The sequence below is a fragment of the Dipodomys merriami genome, unplaced genomic scaffold (genome assembly GCF_024711535.1).
Source record: "Dipodomys merriami isolate MVZ:Mamm:240054 unplaced genomic scaffold, mDipMer1.0.p SCAF_163, whole genome shotgun sequence".
NCBI classification, from domain to species: domain Eukaryota; kingdom Metazoa; phylum Chordata; class Mammalia; order Rodentia; family Heteromyidae; genus Dipodomys; species Dipodomys merriami.
The window spans coordinates 1,113,617-1,140,000 of record NW_027202971.1 but is presented as its reverse complement, the minus strand read 5'-3'; the positions used below and the strand labels follow the sequence as shown (position 1 = coordinate 1,140,000).

The window sequence follows — 26,384 nt, the reverse complement described above, 5'->3', positions numbered from 1 at the left end:
TCCTGTTTTCTGGTGGTTAATTGGAGTTAAGAGTCTCACAGACTTTCCTGCCCAGGATGGCTTTGAATGGTGATCCTCAAATCTCAGCCTCCTGAGTAGCTAGGATTACAGGCGTGAGCCACCAGTGCTCGGCTTCTTCAGGCTAATCTTGCAGACTTTTTTTTTTTTTTTGCCAGTCCTGGGGCTTGAACTCAGGGTCTGGGTGCTGTCCCTGAGCTTCTTTTGCTCAAGGCTAGCGCTCTACCACTTGAGCCACAGCTCCACTTCTGGCTTTTTCTTTGCTCGTGGTACTGAGGAACCCAGGGCATGGCTTCATGCATGCTAGGCGAGCACTCTACCACCAAGCCACATTCCTGGCCCAAGATTTTTTTCCCCCTTTCTCTTTCTGGTACCAGGTGGGGTTCAGACCGTCTGCATCTCCTTTAGTCCCTGCAGGGTGTTGTGACACACGACTTGTCGCAGTCAGTTGGAACAGGCTGAGGAGTGTAGGCTGCCTGGGTGGTAGCCCTGAGGTGTGGGCAAAAGTTCCGGAGGCAAATCCTCCAGGGCGGGGCCGCCTCTGTGTTCTGCCTGGGTGAGAGCCTGGCGTGTGTCTGTCTGTGTCCTCCAGGCCACCATTTCCAGGATGGGTCTGTCTATCTGTCCCGTGTCCCAGGCCGACTAGGAGTGGTTTTCCAGTCCCCACTGCCTCGGCCGCCGGCCCACGTCTCTGCGAGTGGCTTGCTCGTTCATTCTCCGCCTTGGGCCGTGCTTTCTTCTGTGAATTTCCCCTTCGGCGCACACCGGGCCGTGTCGTCTCCGGCACGGGCCTTCCTTCCTTGTGGCTGTCTCGCCAGGTCTGGGAGCTGCGAGCATGCGTGTAGCCTGTGTGTGTACACGTGTGCGTGTGTGCATGCGCTTTTCCCTCACAAACATCGAGTCTCGTCACTGCTGTCCAGGGCACCCCGAGCCAGAGCTAGTCCACACTCGGAGGTTCTTCCCCGCCCCTGGAGTCCCATCACTGTGTGAACCCCAACTCTCTCACTCTCTGGAGACCGACAGCACCAAGTTACTTTGTGCCCTTTGGCAGGAAATGGCTGGGCACTGGTGGCTCTCGCCTGTAATCCTAGCTGAGATCTAAAGATGGCGGTTTGAAGTTGGCCTGGCCAGGAAAGTCCATGAGAAGACTTAACTCTAGTTAACTACCAAAAAGCCAGAAGTGGAGCTGTGGTCCAAGTGGTAGAGCGCCAGCCTAGAGCAAAGCAGCTCAGGTGAGGCTGGGAAGGTGGCTCAGTGGTAGAGCGCTTGCTGAGCATGCACATGAAGCTCTAGGTTTGATTCCTCAGTACCACATACACAGAAAAAGTTGGAAATGGTGCTGTGGCTCAAGCAGTAGGTTCTAGCTTTGAGGAAAAAAAGCTCAGGGACAGTACGCAAGCGCTGAGTGCCAGTACTGGTACCAAAAAAAAACAACCAAAAAAAAATGGGGTTGATGGCAGGTGACAGTGGGCATTTGTCACCTGCTGGACACTGCCTTGTGTCACCTCATTTAGTATCTACTTACAGTGACTGGGACAGAACCCAGGGCCCCGCACAACTTCATCTAGCCTTCCTTTAGCGTCCAGGTGGCTGCTGTCACTTCTGTATTTATTTAATTGTTTGTTTGTTTATACATGCCAGTCCTGGGACTTGAACCCAGGGCTTGGGCACTGTCCTTCAGCCTCTCTGTGCTCAAGGCAAGTACTCTACCACTTGAGCTACAGCACCACGAATGGTTTTTTCTGTGTATATGGTGCTGAGGAATCGAACCCAGGACCTCACACATGCAAAGCAAGCACTTTACTACTAAGCCACCTTCCCAGCCTTGCTTCTGTTTTATTGTGGAAGGCATGTGCACAGAGACGGAAAGTAAGCTGTCCCTTCCTGCCCTCCAGCCCCGACCTGAGCCGCCTGTGTGGGTGCTGGGGGCCGGGTGGCCTTTCCTTCTACTTGGCCTGACTTTCTGCTTCCTGCATAGAGCCAGACCCCAGGTCCTTTCTTTTTTTAGTTAATAAGTTTTTTTATTGTGAGAATACAGAGGGGTTACAGTTACTTGAGCAAGGTAATGAGTACATTTCTTATCGAGCATTGTTGTCTCCTTTGTTTTTCCCCTACCATCCCTTCCCTCCCATCTCTACAACTACCCTCCCCCCCAGCCCCCCTGGGTCCTTTTGAAGCCCTTCTTCTTGTGATCACGAGATGGGTCTGTGTGCAGGGCCAGGCCTCTCCCCTTCTGGGGTTCCTGCCTGCTGCAAGTGCCTGGGGCCCCAGTGGACTCCTGAGAAGCCGCGTGCCCTGCCCGCTGCCCACGGTGTGGGACAGTGGGGCCCGCGTGGGTGTGGGGCTGGGGCCTCCCCTTTGCTACCACCCAGCTGCTTCTAGCCAGGCGGCCTGAGGCCATTTTGGTCCCAGTGGTTTGTTTTTTTCTCTTTTTCGGGTGGATTTCCCCACACTGCTCCCGGTGCCTGTGCTTATTCACATGGGGGGGGGCACCTGTGTACACAGTGGGTGTGCACACGTGTGTCATGTGGGTGCACTTGGTGTGTCAACACGCCATGATCATCACAGCCATGTGGCATGGTCCACAGCCCCCTGGTGGCTGATGTCCACGAGTGTCTGTGCAGGCTTGGTGGTTCTCCTGCATGGATGCATGTTCCTGGGTGGGTGTGGTCCCAGGTGAATGTTCCAAGGCCTGGCCTTTCTGTTCCCCGAAGCCGGGGCCCTTCCTGGAAGGAGGGACCGCAGTGTCCCCAGCTCCCCGCAGCTGACAGGGACACACACCTTCCTTGTGTGTGTCCCGGTGCAGTCCACCCGTGCTGTGGGAGCCCATGGATGCCGTCTGCACTGGTCGAGGTTTGGGACCCTGGCCTTCCCGCTCCAGTCCCCCAGCTCAGCAGTGTAGACTACTCTGACCCAAACACAGCTCCAAGGAAGCGGAGGCTGGGGGACGGCTGGCGCGGGGCCAGCCTGGGCTGCGAGCGAGACCTTGGCCCCCCGTGCTTAAACATGAAGAAAAATGATAATACACATAAAAACAGGAACGCAAAAGAGCCCCGTCTCCTGCCTCCTTCCCCCTGCACGGGCCCCCGGCCCGCGGGTCTCAGTGGCCACAAGGACATGGAAACCCAGCTCCGGGTGTGTGGGGAGGGCCGGGCAGCCCAGGACCGACCCCTCCAGAGGTGTGTGTGTGTGTCCAGCTCCCGAGCCTGGCCTTCCCTCCTCTCCCTTCCTGCCTGCTGAGGCCCTAGAAGGGAAGGAACGGGAGGGGCCAGACCCTTGCTGGCTTCCTGGTGTTTTCAATGCCGGGCCTTCCATTTCCTCTGGAAGCTTCTAGAAGGGCTCTTGAGCCATCTTGAAAGTATGTCCTCTCATTTGTCAGCTGCTCTTGGCCTCACCTGTCGGCCTTCTTAGCCAGCCGGCTCTCACCCAGGCTCCCAGTCTGTGGTCGCTTTGCCTGGGTGCCGGGTTCGATGCCGCTGCCACCCCCACGGAGCCGGCTGAGCCTGCCCCGGGCATGCGCACGCGCGCTCTGGGGCCTCCCGGCCCAAACCCTGCCACCCCCCTGCCTCCCGCCCGGCCCTCCCCCTGCCACCCGGGTCTCAGCGTGTGGGGGCAGGACCCAGCCGCCCCGGTGCCGGCCTGCGCGGCCATGCCTGCCACGTGCCTCCTGCAGCCCCCAAGTCCTGGGTCAGGAAGCCGGTGCCTGTTGCTGCCGCTCTCCCTGTGAGCTGCCTGGCTGAGGAGGGCAAGGAGCTGCGTCCCAGACGTCCGGAGCCAGCCTGGAGCCCGGCCATTCCTTCCAAAGGATGACCGGCAGGCTGGTGTGACGCCGCTGGCCATGGGTGCGAGGGGCTGCTACAGCGCCGCCCCCATCCCCCAGCGCTGGCTGGTGCCTGCCCCCCCAGCGCTGTCTGCCCACCCTGCTGGTGACTGCCCCCCCAGCGCTGTCTGCCCACCCTGCTGGTGACTGCCCCCCCTGCCCACCCTGCTCTCCTCTACCTTCCCAGCTGAGCCAGAGCGTGCTTTCCTGTTTTAGTCATTTTTCAGAGGCAGCCTCTGGTTTTTGCCTGGGGCCAGCCTTAGACTTTGATCCTCCAGCCCACTCCTCTGCTTGGCTTGGATCACAGACGCGCAGCGCCGCTCTTGGCCCGTTGGTGGATCCTCACTAGCTTTTCGCCTGAGCCAGCCGTGAGCCCCAATTCTGCTGATCTCAAGCTCTAGAGTAGCTGGACTTTCAAGCGTAAGCTACCGTGTCTGGCCAGGACAGTCTTCAGAACGGACCATTGGAAAGAGCTGCTTGTGGTGTTCCTGCATCTGGCTTCAGACCTCTCCTGATCTGGCCGGAGTCATTTCTTCCTGGGTCCCGGCTGCCTGCACCTCGTCATTTCCATCTGTGCAGCTTCACCTGTCTGCTACTCAAACCTGCCTTGTGCTCTCCTGCCTCAGGCCTTTACACATGTGGTCCTTTTGCCTGGAGTTCTTAGTCCCCATGCTTTTATGTTTCAGCTCAAAGGTGGTTTCTTTTCTTCTTCTTTTTTTTTTTTTTGGTTGGTTGTGGGGCCTGAACTCTGGGCCTGGGCGCTGTCCCTCAGCTCTTAGCTCAAGGCTAGCGCTCTACCACTTGAGCTACAGCACCACTTCCAGCTTTTTCTGTTTATGTGGTGCTGAGGAATAGCATCCAAGGCCTCATGCATGTGAGGCAAGCGCTCTACCACTGAGCCGCCTTCCCGGCCCTCTTCCTTTCTTTTTTGCCTTCCGTGGAGCCCATACTGAGCACTTGCTCTACCCCAGAGTGTCCCCCCTCCAGTGTAACTTGTTTTGGGCAGTACCAGGGTTTACCTCAGGACCTTGTGAGCTATGCCTCCAGTGGCGTTTTGCTGGTTAGTTAGAGATGGGGATTCTTTTCTGCCCAGGCTGGCTTTGAACCATGATCTTCTTTATTTTCTAACATATTTTTTTACTGTAAAGATACTGTTACAGAGGGGTTACAGTTACATGAGCAAGGTAATGAGTACCTTTCCTATCGAGCATTGTTACCCCCTCCTTTGTTTTTCCCCCACCATCCCTTCCCTCCCACCTTCCCTGAACCATGATCGTCTTGATCTCAGCATACTTAGTAGGTGGGATTCCAGGTGTGAGCCATCAGCATTTAGCTGACTGTGACTTCCTGAAGACTCTTCCCGCCCAGGTGGACAGCTGCCCGAGTGATCCTCCACCATCACCATTGCTGGTGCTGCCGCGCCCCTGTGCCTCAGCCCTAACGGTCCTGAGATGGCCCCCATCCCTTCCCTGGCACCCTGGGAGGGCTTAGTCATGGCTGGTGCCCACTGGAGACCCTTTGGCAGGCTGGGAGCTGGAGGGAGCCAGAGAGAGGAACCCCACCGCTGGGTTTCATCCTGGCTCTTGCTCTTTTAGCTGTGTGGCTTTGAGTGAGTTACACAACCTCTCTGTGCTCATCTCTCCCTGACTGAGTCTGAGTCTCTGTGCCTCGGTAAGCACCCAGAAACCTGGGTCTCGGGAGGCGCCTCCAGACTCCGGCCCACGTTGCCACGTCTGGACATGCCCGGGCCACGTTCCAGCCAGCGCAGGCTCCTGAGCCTGGCAGTGCCTTGTGGGCGGCTGCTGTCTTCCCCTTGACCTCATTCCTGTCCCAACATGAAGGCACGGGGGCTGGGTGGAGAGCCTGGGTCCTGCGGGGGGGAGGGGTACTGCCACTGCTGTGGGGGGTCCTCACCCACAGCCACATGACGCTGCGCGGAAGGCCAAGGTCCATCCTGCTGGACCCCCGCTTCCAAGACAGCCGAGGTCCCCACCCCCATGCACGTCCAGGCGTCAATTGTCTCTGTCAATCCAGAAGACGAAGAAGACAGGGACCACATGGTGGCTGGGAAAGTTGTGGTGCAAGTACTCCTCGGCTCTGATTGGCTGAGATCATGTCACATGCTCATCCCTGGACCAATCACTAGGATTCAGGACATAGGCTCTCTCATTGGCCATTGGGGGGCCTAGAGGAAGAGGTTTTTTCAGGCTTCCCTGTTAGCAGAGCGTGAGGTGACCCAGCCCTGTGTCCCCACAGCAGCTGTGCTGGAACCCCACCCTGCTCCAGCCATCTGTCGCCATGACTGTTGAAGGTGTTTTCCCGAGGCCCTCTTGAAGGGGGTATTAGGTTGTCGGTTACTTGCTGGTCCCAGGGAGAATTTCACAAACTCTTAGGTGATTAGATCTTCAGCTATTTGGATCTTGCTCAGTTCCAGCGTTTGTTTTTTCCTTTGGTGAAACCAAAACCCCCGAGGGGGCGGGCGGCAGGGCTGGTTGGCGTCAGGTGCGGGCGAGTGCCGGCGGCGACCGTTCCAGGCCAGGTGAAGAAGTGGGCCTCTGGGCAGAGGCCAGGAGGCCTGTGGGCAGGGGTTGCTGGTAAAGTGGAGATGAGCCCCGGTGACCTCGCGGCACAGACCCCCCGGCCCCAGCCACACACCTGTGCAGCATTGGGGTGGAGGTGTGTGTGAGAAACGAAGAGAGGTGGCAGGGCGGGGGTTCAGGCTTTGTCTGCCTCCGTGGGAGTTCTGGGGGGACGGTGGGGTGTGGGCAGAGCCCAGGCCTGACCTTGAGCCCACTGTGTGGGCCCCCGCGGTGGAGTAGGCATCTGGAATCCCGCCACGGGTGTGCTCTGTCACTGCTTCTCCAGGCTGCAGGGGCCCCTGGACAAGGCGCTGTAGTGTGGGCCTCGTCCCACACCGCGGGGCCAAGGGCAGCGTGGGTGCCTGGGGGAGGGGCCTCTGAGTGTCCCCTGTGGCCTGTGATGAGGCTTTCCTCCCTCCTGGCTGAGCTGGCGAGGGGTGGTCCTGGGGGGATGCCCCCCTATCCAGGCCACCAGGCTACGCCAGCCAGAGCCGTCCAGAGGGACTGGGGCAGGTGAATCCCGAAGCGGGTAGATCAGATTTGAACCCAGCCCCCGCTGCTTCCCTGCTGGTAGTTTCCTGGGCCTCCTCGCCTTCCCTGATGAGAGGTTAGTAAATGTGTGTGGTTCGCAGGAGTGTCTTGTGCTAGGGTTAGAGCGCGCCGGCCTGCTTTGACGCCTTCCCTCTGTGGCCTCTGTGGCCGCCGAGGCTGGGGTGAGGCTCCTGGCGGTGGCGCCCTGCCTCTGCCCGGCGCATCCCCCGTGGTGTGAAGTGTCTCGCGTGGCCTGCGTGTGACACTCAGAGACACGGGCACCTGCGGGCCCGGCCAGCCCGTTCCTACCGTAGGCTTTGTTCTCAGGGCTTGAACTCAGGACCTGGGCACTGTACCTGAGCCTTTCTGCTCAAGGCTGGCTCTCTGCCAGTTGAGCCACAGCTCCCCTTGGGGCTTTTTGCTGGTTAACTGGAGGGGAGAGTCTTGTGGACTTGACTGTGTGGGCTGGCTTTGAACCGTCATCCTCAGATCTCGCCCCCTCAGTAGCTGGGACGACAGGCGTGAGCCAGCAGTGCCTGGCGTCGGCCCCGGCCTCCCTCCCGGTTCCTCGTGGGCCCTGCTTCCACTCTCTCCCTGGTTGTGTGGAGGCCTGGCTGCGCCTGGGCTGGTCCTCGCCCCGGAAGGTTCTCCCAGCACCGGCTCATGCTGCACCCCCTTGTGCTGCATCTGCGCCCTCCCCCCACGAGGACCCTGCCCACAGCGGCCCTGGAGGCCTTCCCAACCCTCAGGGTCTCACCCACCGGGCCTCTTCCTCCTGGAGGAGGCGGGGCTCAGGGGGTGACGGATGGGCGGGGTTCTGGGGGCTCCCTGGGCTCCTGGCGAGGGCGGCTGGGCCAGCTTCATGGGGCCCAGAGCCAGCATGGCCCAGACTCCCTGGCATTGGGGCTGGGCGCCGAGACTCCCTCCTGCTGTCCGTTCCCAGGCCCCCAACCCCCTGCACCCCTCCCCCAGCACTCCGCTCCAGCGGGAATGTCTTTGATTTCTCTTATTGTGAAATACTATGCAACTGAAGCAAAGTACATGGACACGCAGGGCTAGATAAATAAACTCCGAGCAATCGTCCCAGGTGAGGAGACGGAGCCCGGCCCGGGCGCCCAGCTCCCAGCTGGGGTGGGGGATATTTTTGGGTGTGTGCACAGGTACTTGGGCTTGAACTTCAGGCCTGAGCGCTGTCCTGAGCTTTCATGCGCAAGGCTGGCGCTCTGCCACTTGAGCCACAGCACCACTTCCATCTAGCTTTTGGTAGTTAACTGGACTCTTGGACTTTCCTGCCTGGGCTGCTGCCTTTGGAACGGTGATCCTCAGAGCTCAGCCTCCTGACTAGACCAGCCAGGATGCCAGGCGTGAGCCACCAGCGCCCAGCTCGAAGCCCCAGTTGGGATAGTTTGACTGGCTGGGGTGGCGCTCGGGGTGAGGCTGTCACTCTGTGCACACAGTAGTCTGTGGGGCTGTGTGAGCCCGGCTCGGGTCGCCGTGTTGAGATGCTGGCGGTGCTGATGGTGCTGGCTGTGCCCCTGCCGGGCCCGACCCCAGTGCTGGACACTGCCCTCTGCTGCAGGGTGGCAGGAGTCTGGTGGCCCTGTGTCTCCTCCCCAGAGGGCTGTGCCAGCTCTGTCTCAGAGCCGTGGAGCCTTCTAGAACATTCCAAGTACCCACCACAATGTGTGTGCAGCACTGTATTGGTTTGCATTTGGAGGTGGGCAGGTAGGAGGCCTCAGACCTGGTTTAACTGTGGCCTGTGGTCCCCAAGGAGGTGAGAACTCGGGGCCCCTGGGCGCCTACCGCCTGCAGCCTCCTCGCTGTGCGGCCGTGGCTGCGTTATCCCTGCCCGTCTGGGGCCCGAGTCCAAAGCCCAGTGCAGTGGCTCCATCTGCAGACACCCTCCCACAGAGCTGCCCAGGCCGCTGCAGGCCTGTGCCTGTGCCTGTGCCTCCCTGCCTCCCTGGGCCCTCCTGTCACCTCTGGGCAGTTGTCAGTGCGGCCGTTGTCTCTGTGCGGCTGTCACGTCAGTGCGGCTGTCACGTCAGTGCGGCTGTCCTGTCAGTGTGGCTGTCATCTCTGGCTGTCACGTCAGTGCGGCTGTCACGTCAGTGCGGCTGTCACGTCAGTGCGGCTGTCACGTCAGTGTGGCTGTCGTCTCTGTCTGGCTGTCGTCTCTGGCTGTCATCTCTGTCTGGCTGTCACGTCAGTGCGGCTGTCAGGTCAGTGTGGCTGTCACGTCAGTGTGGCTGTCTTCTCTGTCTGGCTGTCGTCTCTGTCTGGCTGTCGTCTCTGGCTGTCATCTCTGTCTGGCTGTCACGTCAGTGCGGCTGTCACGTCAGTGTGGCTGTCGTCTCTGTCTGGCTGTCGTCTCAGTGTAGCTATATGTCGGTGTGGCTGTCGTCTCCCTGTGCTGGTGTGGCGTGGGTAGATGCAGGTGCAGGCGGAGCCGTAGCCATCTTGAGCCTGTCCCCACATGCAGGGAGGAACATCAGCTCCCTGGGGGTCTGCAGAGGATTCCGGGCACAGCACTGTGCGGTGTCAGCCTGCGGCAGAGCCGCGCTGCTGCCGTGCTGGTTGTGGTGACACCCTGTCAGGGTGCGGTGGTGGGACCGCGCGCCCGCGTGGTTGGCCGTGCTGACTGCAGCCTGGCCGCGATCGGGGCAGTCAGTCCCCAGGCCGGGATGGAGGCAGCTGAGGGCCGGGGCCTCTCACACCCTCCACAGGCTGGCTCTCAGCCTGGCGTGGCCGTGGGGGTGCACAGGACTGTCCCTTGGACGCTGGGACCATCGCAGGCACCGATGGGGCCCCAGCTCCAGGCCTGGGGTTCATGTGTCACCCCAAAGCCAGCGCAGCCACAGTGCCCCTCCTACCCCGGGGAGGGAGGCGCGGTTGGGGCTGCCCGGGGCTCGGTGGCCGTGATTCTGAGCGGGGTGGCCACGCACACGCCGCCCCTCAGCCATGACGCTTGTTACCCAGTGTGGAGCCCGCTCAGGGCTCTGGCTGTGATTTGAAGCCATTTTGAGCAGGGAAGTCTGGGAGATGCTTGTTTCCCATTACCTAGCAAAGAGCCACAGGTGGAGTTGTGGCTCAAGAGGTAGGGCACCATCTGTAGGTAAAAAAGCTCAGGGACAGCACCCAGGCCCTGAGTTCAAGCCCCAGGCCTGGAAGAAGGGCTGTGGCCACTGGGTGCCCCTGCTCGCTGTTGCGTGACCCCTGGGCCAGCCAGGCCGCACAGCCGTGTCACGTGCGGGGGCCGGGGGCCGTGGCCAGCTCGCAGGCCCCAGCTGGGACACAAAGGAGAGTCCCCCCAGGCCCCTTGTGTCTACCCCAGCTCTCGCTGAAGTCCAGCCGGGTTCAGAGGAGGCCTCTGGGCCCCCATGAGAGGCCTTGCCCCTGGCTGGCCGCGGTGTGCCCGCTGGCAAAATGCCGCCCTGGGCAGTGCGGCTTCTCCTCTGACCCTGTAGCTCGGCCCCAGGCTCGGCTCTGGCAGCGGAGGCCTTGGCCTGTCTGGGAGACGCTCCCATGCATGGCTGACCCCCAGTGAACGCCTCCGTGCTCCAGCAGCGCTCGGTGTCAGCCTTTCCCCGTTTAGTCATGCTGCTACAGGGAGTGTGATCTTGCTTTGTATTATTTCACGACTAAACCACCCTGGTGGGTGGCTGGGTGAAGCCTTGGACCCAGTCTCAAGGCTGCCTCGTGGTCCAGGGTGGCTGTTCCAGCGCCGCCCACCACAACTGCGTTCTGGGTAGCAGCAAAGGAGGCTTGACACCAGCGTGTGTCTGGTATGATACAGTCAGAGTGTGCAGGGATTCGGGTTCTGAGAAGTGAGAAGAGCGCTGGGAGCCTCTGGAGCTGAGGAGGACTGACCCTTCCCAAGGGGGCTGGGTGGATGGGGCCTGGACAGCGCGGGACGGGAGCGGAGGGCTGGCAGTGCTTGGAGGCCGCGTGGCGGTGACTGCTGGCGGGGAGCGCTGAGTGGGGGACACCGACGAAGGAATCAGGTGACTCAGCTTCTTGGGCAACCTGGCCCTGTGTCAGTGACATGCGTGGGCTTCCTGTAAAAGGCTTTTCCGGGGTAGAGCTGGTTACCTGGGAAGCCAGAGCGCCAGTGTGGGGCCCAGAGCAGGATCCGTCTCCACCCGTGTCAGAGCAGGGCCTCTTGGCGTTGGGCAGGGTGTGGCTGTGCCCCGGCCCTTCCCAGCCCTTGCTCGGAAGGGAGTCACACTGTGCAATTCTCAGCCTCTTGAGTAGCTGGGATTCGAGACGTGAGCAGCCAGTGCCTGGCTGGGTGAAGACTGTGTTGTCCAGGTGTCTGGGCGGAGATGTCTGTGTGGCGGGAAGGCCCGGGCTGCCAGGCCCCCTGCCGTCCCCCTCCCTGGGGCTGCCCCTCTGTGGGGCTGTGAGGCCTTGCTCCAAAGCCTCTGCTGGGTACAGCCATGGCAGGTGCAGGCGGCACTGAGAAGTGGCTGTGTCCTGAGCCAGGCTGGAGACGCAGAGTCACAGCTCTGACACGCGCGGGGCCCGTGAGCACCCACAGCTCTGTGGCACTCCGTCCTCACGTGGCTCCACCACTCCTGGTTTTCTCCTGGCCCACTCAAACCCCTCTGCTGATCAGTTATATCCAACTTTAATCCTAGTCTCTCAGGAGGCTGAGAGCTGGAGGATCACAGTTCAAAACCCTAAGACTCTATCTCTAAATTAACTAGCAAAATGCTGGGCTGGAGGTGTGAGTCACGAGGTAGAACAGCCACCTAGCCAGCGCAAGGCACTACTGCTGCCCCTCCCTCAGTTCGCACCCTAATTTCTAGTTTGTTTTACAAAGCATGCTTAGTCCAGGGAACAACCGTGAACACCCCACAAAGCCAGGGGGGCCAGAGCTGAGAGCAGACCCCAATCCTTGCAGCCCCGCTACCCCAGGAGTTCCGGGGTCTGTGGACTTTTTTTTTTTTGGTCGTGGGGCCTGAACTCTGGGCCTGGGTGCTGTCCCTCAGCTCTTCAGCTCAAGGCGAGTGCTCTACCACTTGAGCCACAGCGCCACTTCCAGATTTTTCTGCTTATGTGGTGCTGAGGAATCAAACCCAGGGCTAATGCATGCAAGGCAAGCGCTCTACCACTGGGCCACCTTCCCAGCCCCTGTGGACTTTCTTAAAGTAGAGGAATACGAGCTTGTTCTTTGGAAGTCAGTGTGGCAGATTGCAGGGTTGTGTGTGTTTATTGCAGGTCGGGGGATCGAACCCCCGACCCCTTGCCTGCTGGGAGCTGTCTTTGTGGCTCTTGTGTCACTTGGTGACCGGTGGTGGCTGGCTCCATTTCCCGCTCTGGAGGCAGCTCCAGTTACGCAGCTGGGAACCGGCTGGGGCGATGCCATAAGGCTGTGCAGGAAGGCGGGGGGTGGGGGGTGGGGGGACGGGCTGGCGTGCTCCCAGCTCCACGCCAAAGCAAGAGGTGCGCCCCGGACACGTAAGCCGAGCTGGTAGCCACAGCGAGAGGTGGTGCAGAATGGGCCCTGGAGGCTGTGCGCTGGCGTGGGCCGGGCTGGCCCTGCGCGCTGGCTGAAGCGTCTCCACCACAGCTCTGCTTCCAGCTTTTTGCTGGGTAATTGGAGATGAGTCTCACAGACTTTCCTGCCAGGCTGGCTTCAAACCATGATCCTCAGATCTCAGCATTTTTTTTTTTTTTTTTTGGGTCCGGTCGTTGGGGCCTGAACTCTGGGCCTGGGCGCTGTCCCTCAGCTCTTCAGCTCAAGGCTAGCGCTCTACCACTTGAGCCACAGTGCCAGCGCCACTTCCGGCTTTTTTTTCTTTTTTACTTATGTGGTGTTGAGGAATCGAACCCAGGGCCTCATGCATGCAAGGCAAGCGCTCTACCACTGAGCCACCTTCCCAGCCCAGATCTCAGCCTTTTGAGTAGCCGGGATTACAGGTGTGAGCTGCCAGTGCCCAGCCTGATTCGTGTTTGACACCCAGCTCAGCTGTCCCCTCCTGGCCGTGTTCTGCGAGCGGGCCTGGGCTTGTGGAACCGGCCGGGCTGGGCCGGAGTGGCCGAGTCCCACGAGGCTGACCACGGCCACTCTCTACACTCTGTCTTTGCACTGATCTTTGTCCTTGGAAGAGGGATGGGGCAGAGAGACAGTCCAGCCACGCTGGGCCAAGTGCTGCGAGCTTCACCCCTGTGCTATCTAATCAGCTGCCCGGTGCTGTGATCCGCTGTGGTTGAAGAGAGGGCAGGACGAAGTCCACCCTCCCGGGCAGGCACGCCAGGTGCCGCAGCCACGTCCAGATCCTCCTCTGAGTCCTAGACTCACTGGAGGGGGGGGGGCGCAGGGGCCACGGGGGAGAAGTCCTGTGGCCAGGGCCGGGTGTGCGGGGTGGAGCCCCTCCACCTCCCACCCTCCCAGGTGCTGGGCTTACAGGCGGGCCTGCCCTCACCCGCTGTGGTTTCTCTTGGATGCTGAGTTACTTCTGTTGGGTGGGTGCACAGTGGGTCGCCTGGGGCAGTCTCTGGTGGTTTGATCTCCACCCGCCCGCTGCATCCTCCACCATCTGTCAGCGATCCGCCCGTGTCCACCCTGTGTGTGGGGCCATCCTGCCCTGCCCCATCAGCGATCCACACGTGCCCACCCCATGTAGACTAGAGGTGGGGCTCCAGTGGTACAGTGTCAGCCTCACAAGCACAAGGCCCTGAGTCCCTCCCCCCCCCTGCCAAGTTTTATAAATAAGATTTTATGGGGCGCCAGTGGCTCACATCTGTAATCCTAGCTATTCAAGAAGCTGAGATTTGAGCCAGGCTAGGCAGGAACGTCCGTGAAATCTTGTCTCCAACTAGCCAACAAAAAGTAGACCTGTGGTTCAAGTAGTGGAGCACCAGTCTTGAGCAGGCTCAGCAGTCTTTTGCCAGTCCTGGGGCTTGACCTTAGGGCCTGGGCACTGTCCCTGGGCTTCTTTTGCTTAAAGCTAGCACTTTACTTGAGCCACAGTGCCACTTCTGGCTTTTTCTACGTATGTGGTGCTGAGGAATCGAACCCAGGATTTCATTCATGCTAGACAAGCACTCTACTGCTGAGCTACATTCCCAGCCCTGAGCAGTCTTCACAGCAAACAAAGCTCAAGTGCCCAGTCCCTGAGTTCAAGCCCCAGTACTGGTGCATGCACACAGGTACATGCGCCACAAACACACACACACACACACACACACACACACACACACACACACACACACACACACGCTGGAAGCATACAAACACTCGTTAGTGTTGCTCACTGTTCGTGTGGTTAGGATTCATTGCTTGGGAGGCAGGGTGAGCAGGACCGGCCCCGGCGCGGGCTGGACGTGCACGGCCGCCCTCCTATGAGCTGTCTCCTCGTAGAACGTGCGCATCGACCCCCAGAGCCTGTCCTTCAACATGTGGAAGGAGATCCCCGTCCCCTTCTACCTGTCCATCTACTTCTTCGAGGTCATCAACCCCGACGAGATCCTGAAGGGCGAGAAGCCGCTGGTGCAGGAGCGCGGGCCCTACGTGTACCGGTGAGGCCCGGCAGCCATGGTGTCTGTGTGTGTGGGGGGGTACTGGGGTTTGAATCAGGACCTTGTGCCTGTGAGGCTGGCACTCTACCATTTGAGCCACACCTCTAGCCTCCAAGAAAACAGTTCTTGTGTTTGGGCCGCCGGCAGCTGGTGCCTAGCTCTTGGTGGAACAGCGAGGGGCCTTGCGGTCCGTGGGGGGAGACGAACGCAGGAGACATGGGTGCGTGCACACGGGCACCGGTGCGGGCAGTGGGGGCCGAGCCGGCGGGGGGTGGTGCTGCCCCGGGTGTGCCCGCGCTGACCTGGCGTCTCCACGCAGCGAGTTCAGACATAAGACCAACATCACCTTCAACGACAACGACACGGTGTCCTTCCGGGAGCACCGCAGCTTCCAGTTCCAGCCCGACAGGTCCCGGGGCGACGAAAACGACTACATCGTCCTGCCCAACATCCTGGTCCTGGTGAGTCTCCGCAGCCCGCGGCCCTTCTCCCCACTGCCCCTCCTTGTTCGGAGGCTGCCGCAGGCTGGCCCCCGGCCTGGGGTCGGGACAGCTGTTTGGGGGGTGCTTTCCACCCGGGTGGGACCCAGGCTGTGTCTGACTTCACCCGTAGGAGGCCGGGCAGACCCCCGGGCACGGGGGAGCTTTGGGAGCCTGCCCTGCCCTCCAGCTCTGCCAGGACATTGGGTGCCAGCATGGGGACACCTCGGGCCGGGTCGGGGGCATCAACAGGTTGTCAGCCTAGCCAGGAATGGCCAGAGCCTCCCCGTGTCCAGGCGCTGGTCATGCCAGTGTTGAGCGCAGCCTTCCTAGGGCTGCGGGGAATGGTTCACGCAGAGCCCAAGGGGGCGCTGAAGGGGGTCTGAGCTGCAGCCCCCAGCGATCCCACGTGGGTGTGGCCCTGTCCCTTTCCCCGGCACCCTGGGCAAAGGACATGGGCTCCACAGGATTTTCGTGTTTCCTGGACAATGTGATTTTGATTCTTTTCCTATCCATTGGGAAACGTAAAAGCTGTCTTGGATCACTCACCAAACAAAAGCCGACTTCAGGGCTTTGGGAGCCTGGCCCAGAGCCGAGTGTGGAGAGGGACCTATATTTTGTTTTGTATCCTGTTTTGATTTTTTAAAAACGATGTGTTTATCACCTTCCCAAAGATGATTGGAAGGCAAAGGAGCCGCGTGGTCCCTGTGGGACCAGACCGGACAGCGCCTGCTCCGAGTGCGGCCCCTCCTCCTCTAGGCCGGCCTTGATCCTGCCGTGCCTTTGAAAAATGAGCCCAGGGGCTGGGGTGTGACCCAAGTGGTAGAGCACCTGCCTAGCCCGTACCTAGTACCACAAAATAAGAAGGAAAGGAAGAGCAAAGAAACCAACGAGGCGCTGGTGGCTCACGTGGGGCACCCGGCTGCTCGGGGGGCTGAGATCTGAGCATGGTAGCAGGAAAGCCCGTGAGGCTCTCTGCCCGAAGTGTCACATCCATGGAGCCGGGACAGCCCCGCGGAAGCATGAGCAGGTGCAAGTGGAGCGTCTGCCTGGCCCCTTTCTAGGACACGAGATGGTTTCTCAGTACATGCCCAGGTGCCTTCAGCAAAAAGGAATTTTTCAGCTCAAATGACTAATGGGTGGAAGTTGGGCTGGTTTTGAGACTGGCTTCATCTGGGGTGCGGCAGTCCCCGGTCTGCGCTGGGTCCCCTCCCAGCAGGTGTGCCCTCCGCCCCCCCCCCCAGGTGCAGGCTCACTGGCCCCCAGGTTCCGAGCCTGGCGGAGCCCCTGCGGGACATGCGTGTTGCCTGGGTAGGGGTTCATGCTTACTTCTGAACCCGTCACTGCGGCTGGGGTGACAGGCGGGTGCAGGGCCTGAGCCCGGGGGTGAGGAGGAGGGAGGGGAGGGCGGAGAGGGTCGGGGGCGGCAGCTGGCCAGCGGTGTCTTGCTCTGCAGGGCGCGGCCACGATGATGGAGCACAGGCCCACCAGCCTGAAGCTCCTCATGACGCTGGCCTTCAGCACGCTCGGGCAGCGTGCCTTCATGAACCGCACGGTGGGCGAGGTGATGTGGGGCTATGAGGACCCCCTGGTGAACCTCCTCAACAAGTACTTCCCAGACATGCTCCCCGTCAAGGGCAAGTTCGGGCTGTTCGTGAAGGTGAGCGGGCATGGTTGTGGGGGCAGATGGCCGCCGGCCTCTTCTGGGTCCTGACCCCTGGTGACCGGGCAGGGCCGCTGCGAGCCAGCAGCTCAGCATCCCGGGCTTCCTCCGGGGGCGGGGGATGACTTCCCGTGTTTTCTGTGAGCTAGAATAGCCGCTTCCCCGCAGCTGCAGGGGCCGGAAAGCGGCCGCGGTCCTTCGGGGTCACCCTGATGCGCCAGAAGTGGCTTGGGTTTTGTTGGGTCGCTGGCTCTGGGGCGAAGCGGGACAAGCTGTGCCTGTGGCCGCGGCCCGTGCCCAGCGCGCGCACGTGCGGGCGTGCGCATGCGGCCTGCCTGCCGTCACCGCAGCCACCGCACAATGCTGAGCGCCGGCGCCCGGACGCCCGTGCTCGGCCTGGGCCCTGGCAGCTGAGGCACGGGCTCCCCAAACTCCCAGGGCACGTGTCAGTGCAGGGCAGAAGGCAGACGGGGAATGCTGGACTCGTGGCTCAGCAGCTGCCACCTCAGAGCCAGGCAGCGTCCTGTGCCCTCGTCAGGGCACGGTAGCCGGCACAGGGGTAGCTCCGTCCATGGGGCCCAGCTTCTGGAAAGCCCTTGAGAGCCACAGTGGGGCTCATTGTCAACTCTTCTCCTCTTCCTCCTCCCCCGTGCCTTTGTCCTCAGATGAACAACTCAGACTCTGAGGTCTTCACGGTGTTCACCGGGGTGCAGAACTTCAGCAGGATCCACCTTGTGGACAAGTGGAACGGGCTCAGCAAGGTGAGCGGAGGTGGTGGAGGGGATGGCCGCCCAGGAAGCCGGCCCGGGGCCCCACTGCTCCCGGCTCGGCCGCACGCATGCGCGCTCACACACGGGCGCCTGGCACGCACGCATGCGCGCTCACACACGGGCGCCTGGCACGCACGCATGCGCGCCCACACACGGGCGCCTGGCGTCTGTCTAGGCACAGCTCTGCTCCTCCAACTCCTGGTTCGGGCGGAACAGCTTTGAAATTGCGCCCAGAACACAGGAAGACATTCCCATTAAAACCAAACAATGGAGCCATGCACAGTCCTCCCAGGCAGCCTGCCCTGTCCCCCGAGGAAAGCCCACTTCTCCTTTGAACCCTGCTCCCGTGTGCCCGGAATTCACTGGAAACATGCCATGGGCTGGCTTTCTTTTGCACCTTAGTGACTGGTGCTCTCTGTCTCCCTCTCTGTCATTCTGTCTATCTCTTTTATGCAAGGGATGAAACACAGGTCTCTGTCTCTCTTTCTCTCTTATTCAAGGAATGGAACACAGTCTGTTGCATGGTACACAGTGCTTTACCATTGACTCACATCCCAGCCATTTAAAAAGGAATAGCTTGAGCTGGATGATGGATGCTGGGCACAGGTGGCTCACATCTGTACTTCTAGCTGCTCAGGAGGCTGAGATCTGAGAATCACAGTTCAAAGCCAGCCTGGGCAAGAAAGACTGTGAGACTCCAATAAGCCAGCAAAGTGCTGGAAGTGGAGCTAGGGCTCAAGTGGTAGAGTACTAGCCTTGAACAAAAATGCTCAAGGGTCGTGCTCAGGCCCTGAATTCAAGCCCCAAGACCAGTGCAGAAAAAAAGCAAAAGTAGTCATTTGAGATGGTTTCCCTAGGTAGCTCAGGTGGGTCTGGAACTTTCTCAGCCTCCTTCATGCTGGGGTTCTAGGCACGGCCGTGCGCCTGGCTGGAGAGCATTCTTACCCCTAAGGGATGCCATTAATACTTTCTGACTTGCTTCTTCCATGTGAAACGATGCATGGTTTAGAGTTCTAATGGGGCTGACGGGTGCCAAGAGTGCGTTGGCTCTGCCCCAGGGGCAGCTCCCTGACCGCTTGTTGTGAGGCCTCTGCTGCAGGTCAGTGGTTGTGGGTAGTTTGCCTGTTGACGTCTGGCAGTGTGTGGCAGCAGTGTTTCCATCTTCCAGAGGAAATGGCTGAGGCCATGGGACGCGGGGTGTCCTGTCCTTGCTGGCCACAGGGTGCCGGTGTGGGAACTGAGTGGTGGCGCTGGCAGCAGGGCGGGCGGGGCACGGTGATGCTGCTGGAGGCCTCGGCTGCCCGGAGGCCGCAGCTCCCGCAGCTCCCCCCCCCCCCCGCAGGTCAGCTACTGGAACTCGGAGGGGTGCAACATGATCAATGGGACTTCTGGGCAGATGTGGCCGCCGTTTATGACTCCTGAGTCGTCACTGGAGTTCTACAGCCCCGAGGCGTGCAGGTAGGCGCTGGCCAGGGCCTCCTGCTGTCCTGGGTCAGGGGCCCAATGCAACCGTGGGGCCTTGTGTGCGCAGAGAGCGCCCCGTGGCTCTGCACCATCTTGAATTGTTGTGTGTGTGTGTGTATGTGCGTGTGTGCGTGTGTGCAAGTGTGCTTACATGCACATACATGCTGGTCCTAGGCCTGGGCACTGTCCCTGAGCTTTTGTGCTCAAGGCTAGCACTCTACTGCTTGAGCCACAGTTCTACTTCTGGCTCTGCTGATTAATGGGGATAAGAGTCTCACAGACTTTTCTGCCCATGTTAGCTTCGAACTGTAGCCCTCAGCTCTCAGCTGAGTGTGAGAGGACCTGGGTGTGAGCCATCAGCACCAGGCTCCCAAACTGAGATGGGGTCCTTGGAAGGAGGCTTGACTGCACACAGCTTTTGGTGGAAGGCTCTCTGGGTGCAGACAGTGGATGGGGTTGGGGGAAGGCCATTGCCGACCCCAGGAAGAGGTGACGTGCTCTGGCCACGGGAGAGGGCTGTGCAGTGGCCACCTTGGCGAGCTGGGCTCGGCCTGCATTCCTGGGTCCTTCCTTACCTGTCTGCGCCCCCCCCCCCCCCCCGCAGGTCCATGAAGCTCATCTACAAAGAGCCTGGGGTGTATGAAGGCATCCCCATCTACCGCTTTGTGGCCCCTAAAACCTTATTTGCCAATGGCTCTGTCTACCCACCCAACGAAGGCTTCTGCCCGTGCTTGGAGTCCGGCATCCAGAACATGAGCACCTGCAGGTTCCGTGCGTGTCCCATTGCCTGCTTCCCCCCCCCCCCCCCCCAGGGGCAGGGCCTGAGCCAGCAGGGACTCTTCGGCCAGTGTCCACCCAAGCTGTGGTCTCTGCACCCTTGATAATTCCACTAGGCTGCAGATAAGGAGCGGCAGGGAGATAACTGGAGGAAGAAAACAGGCTGTGTGTATCAGACCCTGGGACACACTTGCACACAAGTTCGTTATCTCTGGTTCTGTAGTTCTGAGCCTGCCTCGGTCTCCCCGGGCTAAGGTCACGGCGGTGCTGTGGGCCGCTGTGTGTGTGGGGGGGTTCACTCCTCTGCCGCTTCCTCCTGCTGCACCCCTTCCCATTTCTGGGGTGGGCAGCCTCGGATCCCTGGGCTCACCTCTGTCCTCTTGCCTCTTCTGACCCTTTCGGTATTTAGGACGGACAGCATTCCCTTCCTGTCCTAAAGCAGCTGACCTGTGACCTCGATTCCCGTGGCCCTGGGCTGGGTGTGGGTTGGGACCGCCCGGCCGCTGGGCTGCTCCCACACGTGACGGGCTGGCCGCGCGCCCGCTGCTTGTTTTGTCAGAGCCTCCTGTTGGCAGCGCCAGGTGTGATTTCTGGGACCACGATGTCCTTTGGCGTCTGCAGCTGTGCCGGTCCCCTTGGCGCCCGCCTCCATTGCTCAAGCCAAGCACGGCTGGGCCCGGCCCCTCCCTACCCCTCGCCCTGCACGCGCAGGCCCGGCAGCCCCATCTGTCCCCCCTCCGTCCCCGGCCCTGACCCAGTCCGACCCAGTCCACAGCCCGTCAGTTGGCCACTGTGGGCTGCGCTTGCATGCCCGCTTCCATTGCAACAGACTCACCAAGTCCAGGTGGAAAAAGGCCGGGAAGGTGGCTCGGGTAAGAGCGCTCGCCTAGCATGCCTGAAGCCCTGGGTTCCATTCCTCAGCACCACATACACAGAAAGCCAGAAGTGGTCTGTGGCTCAAGTGATAGAGCGCTAGCCTTGAGCAAAAGAAGCTCAGGGACAGCGCCCAGGCCCTGAGTTCAAGCCCCACGACTGGCCAAAAAAAAAAAAAAAAAAAAAGCATTTCTACCGGGTGCCGGTGGCTCAAACCTGTAATCCCAGTTACTCAGGAGGCTGAGATGTAAACATGGTGGTTTGAAGCCAGCCGGGGCAGCAAAGTCTGTGAGACTCTTGTCTACAGTATACTACCAAAAAGCTGGAGCAGAGCTGTGGCTCAAGTGCTAGCCTTAAGCAAAAAAAGCCCAGGGATAGCACCTAGGCCCTGAGTTCAGACCCCACAAAACCCCACAAACCCAAACAACAAAAATCGACAAAACAACAAACCTGTGCCAGGCGGCCACACGGCGGCCGTGCTCCCAGAGAACAGCTGGCCCCTGTGAGCAACTCTGCAGCCAGTGCCAGGCCAGGCGGCACAGGTGGCCACCCACTGTCGGCCGTGTGTGTGGGTCCCTGCTGTAGGAAAGCTGACTCCTTAGTGACGGGGCTCGGGAGCCCAGCTGGCCCCCCAGAGCCTCTTCCCTGCACCCCACACGGCCGTTCCTTTGCCCGTGCCGCCCTTTGGAAGTCTCACAGATTTTCTTGCCCAAGCTGGCCTCAAATCTCAGTCCTTCCATCCTCAGCCTCCTGACATGGGTTACAGGTGGAGCCATCAGCATCTGACTGGCCTTTGTGTCTTTTTTTTTTTTAATTGTTTCTTTTATTGTAAAGATGCTGTACAGAGGGATTATGGTTACATGAGTAAGGTAATGAGTGCATTTCTTTTTCTTTTTCTTTTTTTTTTTTTGGGTCTGGTTGTGGGGCCTGAACTCTGGGTCTGGGCGCTGTCCCTCAGCTCTTCAGCTCAAGGCTAGGGCTCTACCTCTTGAGCCACAGCACCACTTCCGGTTTTTTTCTTTTTGCTTATGTGGTGCTGAGGAATCGAACCCAGGGCCTCATGCATGCAAGACAAGCGCTCTACCACTGAGCCACCTTCCCAGCCCGCCTTTGTGTCTTTCGAGTAGTACTGTGGGGAGACTAGACCGCTCTTGATCTTGATGCTTGCCCTTCCTAAATCTGCCTTTCAGTGGCATTTTCTCTGGAGATTATGAATACCTGCACAGTTCCCTTTTGGGGCTTTGATAATTTCTCGGACTCAGGACTCCCTCTCCTAACATCTCTGACCTTCCCCTCTCAGCTCCTCAGTTGTAATCCCTGAAAATCCTGGGCAATTATGTTGGGTTAGACTTGCCATAAAGCTATAAATTAATTATGCGGATTGCCTGGGCCGGGCTCCGTCTGGACGTAGGGAGATAAAATGGCGCAAGTGCAGGCAGTCACTGCAAAGCCTCCTGGGTGTGTGTGGGGGGGACCTGCACGTGGGACCCGGCCACGGGCCATGGCGCGTCACTTCCCGAGGGCACCACAGGAATGGGAGTCCGTGGCCCAGCCAGGGCCGCTACCTCGGGAGGGAGTTTGTCCCAGCAGGCCTTGCTACCAGAATGCTGTGGGGGGCTTGAAGGCCTCTCCTTGTGTTTCTCTTCTTTCTGAGCCATGCCCCCTCCCCTCTCCGCAGTGGTTATTTTCAAGTTAGGGCCTCGCTGTGTGCCTGGTCTGTGGTCTTCCTCTTGTGCTTCCTCATGCCACGGGGATGGTAGGCAGGCACCACTGCACTCAGCTGTTAGTTGAGATGGGGTCTTGCAAGCTTGCAGGGCTAATCCTGTCTTTCTGACCTCGGAAGGGTCTAGATACCTGGGGTGGGGGAGGGGTGGGGCCTTGGTGAGGCTTTCCACTTTCAGGAAAGCCAGGCCTGGGGAGCTGCGGGGTGGTGGAATTCGCACGGTGTGAACCTCACCCGGCAGAGTGGGCAGCCCGGGGTCATTTGGAGTGGTTGTCCTGTCCTCCCAACTTTCAGAGCCCTTCTTCCTAGTGGAGACCCCATCTCTACCAGCCGCCCCCGCCAGCCTGCTGCTGGGGTGGCCAGCTGTACCACCTCTCCTGGCTCCCGCTGGCCCCATCCCGAGTCTCTGGCTGGCTCGGGGGTCACGGGGTGGGGAGACGGGGAGCCTCCCATCTCTGGGATTTCTCGGCGGGAGGGGGGGGTTGGTCCCTGAGCACCGGTGTCTTCCACGTGCGCGCGCATGCGCTGGCCAGCACCCTCATCTGTCCCGTCTGCTCTGCTCCCAGATGCACCCCTCTTCCTCTCCCACCCCCACTTCTACAATGCTGACCCTGTGCTGACACAAGCGGTGCTCGGCCTGCACCCCAACCCCGAGGAGCACGCCCTGTTCCTGGACATCCACCCGGTGAGCCTGGCCCTGCCCCCCCCCAGAAGAGCTATCTCGGCCTGGGGTGAGGAACCTGCCCTTGGCACGGACCCTGTGAACATCAGCTGTCCAAGGCCCCGTGTACCCTGACTCTAGTTCAAGGCTGCCATTATCTTGTTATCAGCTCTCTAAAGGCCCTCAGGACAGTAAATTAATTAGGGATTATCAGCCACTTGGTGAGGCCGTAAAGCTCCAGATAGCTGCGGGCAGTGTCCTCTACCTCGGGAGTTCTGTCCACGCCCAGACCTGGACATGTGAGATGCCGCCCGGCGCCCATGGGACCCACGGGCTTCCACACAGCCCAGAATCCTGCGTGGGCTCCCAGCGGCGACTCCTGGCCAGCGAGGTGGTTTGGGGGGCAAAGCTGGGGATGAGACTGGAGTCTGTACACACTGGGGGGGGTGCTGTACCCCAGGCACTTAACCATTCCTAAAAAGAATGACTCGGTGTATGTGTGTGTCAGTCCCGGGGACTGAACTCAGGGCCTGGGCGCTCTCTTTGAGCGCTTTTGCTCAAGGCTAGCACCCACAGTGCCACTTGTAGCTTTTTTGGTGCTTAATTGGAACTAAGGCGCCCAGACTTGCGCTGGCTTCACACTGCAATCCTCAGGCCCTCCTGAGCAACGAGGATTACAGTACCTATTTTCAAAGTCAGTTATAAATTGAAAAATAGAAATCACATCAGTGTATGTGAAACGCTGGAGTAGGTGTAGCTCAGCCCTGTAGGTTTGTGCCGAGGACCCATACACAGTGCATGCTTAGCCAGGTGTGGACCTGCATCCTGTAACCCCAGCCTGGGGAGGCTGAGGACAGCCTGGGCTCCAGGGCAGGCTGCAGTCAGGGAAGGTGTCTGCTGTTGATGAGGAGTGCGTCGCCTGCTGGCACTCACGGGACCACGCGTGGCCCGGCTACGGCAGGCCGTGCTAGCTCCAGGCTGACACCCTGGCCCGAGGACGTGCGGGGACTGCCACCAGCTTGAGGTCTTGGGGCCCTCCTCAAGGAAGGAGCCCCTCCTGGGCTGCCACCCTGGGGTCTTTCTCCAGGGGGACTGGGTGATGGGCGGGGGGGGGGTAGGGGCTCCCCGATACCCTTGGGGCAGGCGGCCTGGGCTGCCCTTCTGGCCAGGCCCCGTGTGCCTGTGCGGCTGCTCACTGGCTTGTCGCCGCAGGTCACCGGCATCCCCATGAACTGCTCCGTGAAGCTGCAGATCAGCCTCTACATCAAAGCTGTCCGAGGCATCGGGTGAGCACACCGGGGTGTGGGGAGGGCCGTGGGGCTGGCTCTAGGGGTCCCTCCCTGGCTTCTTCTCCCCGCCCCCCCCCAGACATCTTAACTCTGGAAATTGCCGAGCTGGAGTTCTGACATCCCTCCCCGACCCCTTTCCCTTTTTATTATTACTAAGTGGTGGTACAAAGAGGTTCAGCTCTGCAGGTTAGCTTATCAGCCGATTCCGGGGGCTGGCCCTCTTGCTCTGCTTGCTTTCTTTCCTTTTTTTTTTTTTGGTCGGTCGTGGGGCTTGAACTCTGGGCCTGGGCGCTGTTTCTCAGCTCTTCAGCTCAAGGCGAGCGCTCTACCGCTTGAGCCACAGCGCCACTTCCGGTTTTCTAGTGGTTTATTGGAGATTAGAGTCTCACTGACTTTCCTGTCAGAGTGAACCGTGATCCTCAGATCTCAGCCTCCTGAGTAGCTACGATTACAGGCATGAGACACCGGCACCCGGCTCTTGCTCTGCTATCTTTCTTTCTTTCTTTTTTTTTTTTTTTTTTTGCCAGTCGTGGGGTCTGAACTCTGGGCCTGGGCGTTGTCCTTCAGCTCTTCAGCTCAAGGCAAGCGCTCTACCACTGAGCCACCTTCCCAGCCCATCTTGCTCTGCTTTCTTGCTTGTGGCTGGTGCTCTACCACTTGAGCCATGATCTCAGGCTTTTTTGTTTTTTAATTTTCAGTCTGTGTTTCAGAGTCTTGAACTTTTATCCAGGGCTGGGTGGGAATGTCATGCATCCTATCTGTGCCTCCTGAGTAGCGGAGATTACTGGCGTGCACCGCCTGGCTTGTTTTGAGATAAGATCTCAATAAATGCCAGCCTTGAACCTCAGTTATTTCAGCTCCTTCTCCTGAGTAAGCTGGGATTACAGGCATGCGCCACCACGCTGCACTCCTGTTTTTGTTTTTTTTGTTTTTTGTCGGTCTTGAGGCTTGAACTCTGGGCCTGGGCACTGTCCCTCAGCTCTTCAGCTCAAGGCTAGCGCTCCACCACTTGAGCCACAGCGCCACTTCCTCCTGCTTGTTTATCCTTCCACAGCTGTGTTTACCTGACACCACGTGCAGTCCGGTTCTTTGACCTTATTTTTTTCACTGTTGCCTAATGGTCTGCTACAGAATTCCCATAGATGTTAGGGAGCAGACAGTTCTGGGTGATAGAGGCTCCCCAAAGACATTCGTGGTCCAAGTCGAACACCACCCCATCTTTCTGTTCCTACTTTTGTCTGTTTGTGATGCCAAGGATTGAACACAGTACCTTGCACAGTGTAAGCAACTGCTTTACCAACGAGCCATAGCCCAGCTTGTGGGCTCCATTTTTCTAGCACTTTGAGGTCTCTATCCTCAAGTTCATCTCCAGTTCAAATGGCTGCTGGAGCTCCAACTATTGCATCTGCATTCAGGCATCTGAAAGGGAAACAGCTATCTTACAAAAAGTTTCTGTTAGCCAGGTACCAGTGGCTCATACCTGTAATCCTAGCTACTCAGGAGGCTGAGATCTAAGGAAAAAGGTTCAAAGCCAGCTCAGGCAGGAAAGCCCATGAGACTCTTATCTCCAATTAACCACCAGAAAACGGGAAGTGGTGCTATGGCTCAAGTGGTAGAGCACTTGTCTTGGGCTGAAGAACTCAGGGACAGCACCTAGGTCCAGAGTTGAAGTCATGGTGACCCCCGCCCCCCCCCCCAAAGTTTCTGTTACTGTGTCACGAATCAGACACATCAGAATTTACACACACAGCTCCCCAAACCCAGGTTAAATTTCCATCTTGAACAAAAGTAAGGTTCTGGTTTATAAGGGGACACTAGGATATCAGCCAAGTCCTGGGAGCCCTTGCCATGGAGATGTGAATTTTTTTTTTTTTGTCGGTCGTGGGGCTTGAACTCTGGGCCTGGGCGCTGTCCCTCAGCTCTTCAGCTCAAGGCGAGCGCTCTACCACTTGAGCTACAGCGCCACTTCCGGTTTTCTGGTGGTTTATTGGAGATAGGAGTCTCACGGTCTCTCCTGCCTGGGCTGGCTTTGAACCGCGATCCTCAGATCTCAGCCTCCTGAGTAGCTAGGATTACAGGCGTGAGCCACCAGCGCCCGGCTTGAATTTTTTATTGTCAGTGGTGGGACTTGAATTCAGGGCCTGGACACTGTCCCTGAGCTGCTGTGCTCAAGGTTGATTGGACATAGGAGTTTCAAGGACTTTCCTGCC

The 26,384-nt window shown here is 59.4% G+C and overlaps 1 protein-coding gene across 4 annotated transcripts in view; it reads left to right on the top strand.

Moving 5' to 3' along the window:
• The window catches only part of Scarb1 (scavenger receptor class B member 1), a 38,721-nt gene that overhangs the window by 4,185 nt on the left and 8,152 nt on the right, over nucleotides 1-26,384 (top strand). For all 4 annotated transcript variants that reach the window (XM_070024879.1, XM_070024880.1, XM_070024881.1 and 1 more), the window contains exons 2-9: nucleotides 14,318-14,475; nucleotides 14,795-14,936; nucleotides 16,411-16,614; nucleotides 17,283-17,378; nucleotides 18,730-18,845; nucleotides 19,456-19,622; nucleotides 22,791-22,909; nucleotides 24,098-24,171. In XM_070024879.1, the coding sequence (XP_069880980.1) occupies nucleotides 14,318-14,475; nucleotides 14,795-14,936; nucleotides 16,411-16,614; nucleotides 17,283-17,378; nucleotides 18,730-18,845; nucleotides 19,456-19,622; nucleotides 22,791-22,909; nucleotides 24,098-24,171 (1,076 nt within the window). The remainder of the gene's footprint in view (nucleotides 1-14,317; nucleotides 14,476-14,794; nucleotides 14,937-16,410; nucleotides 16,615-17,282; nucleotides 17,379-18,729; nucleotides 18,846-19,455; nucleotides 19,623-22,790; nucleotides 22,910-24,097; nucleotides 24,172-26,384) is intronic.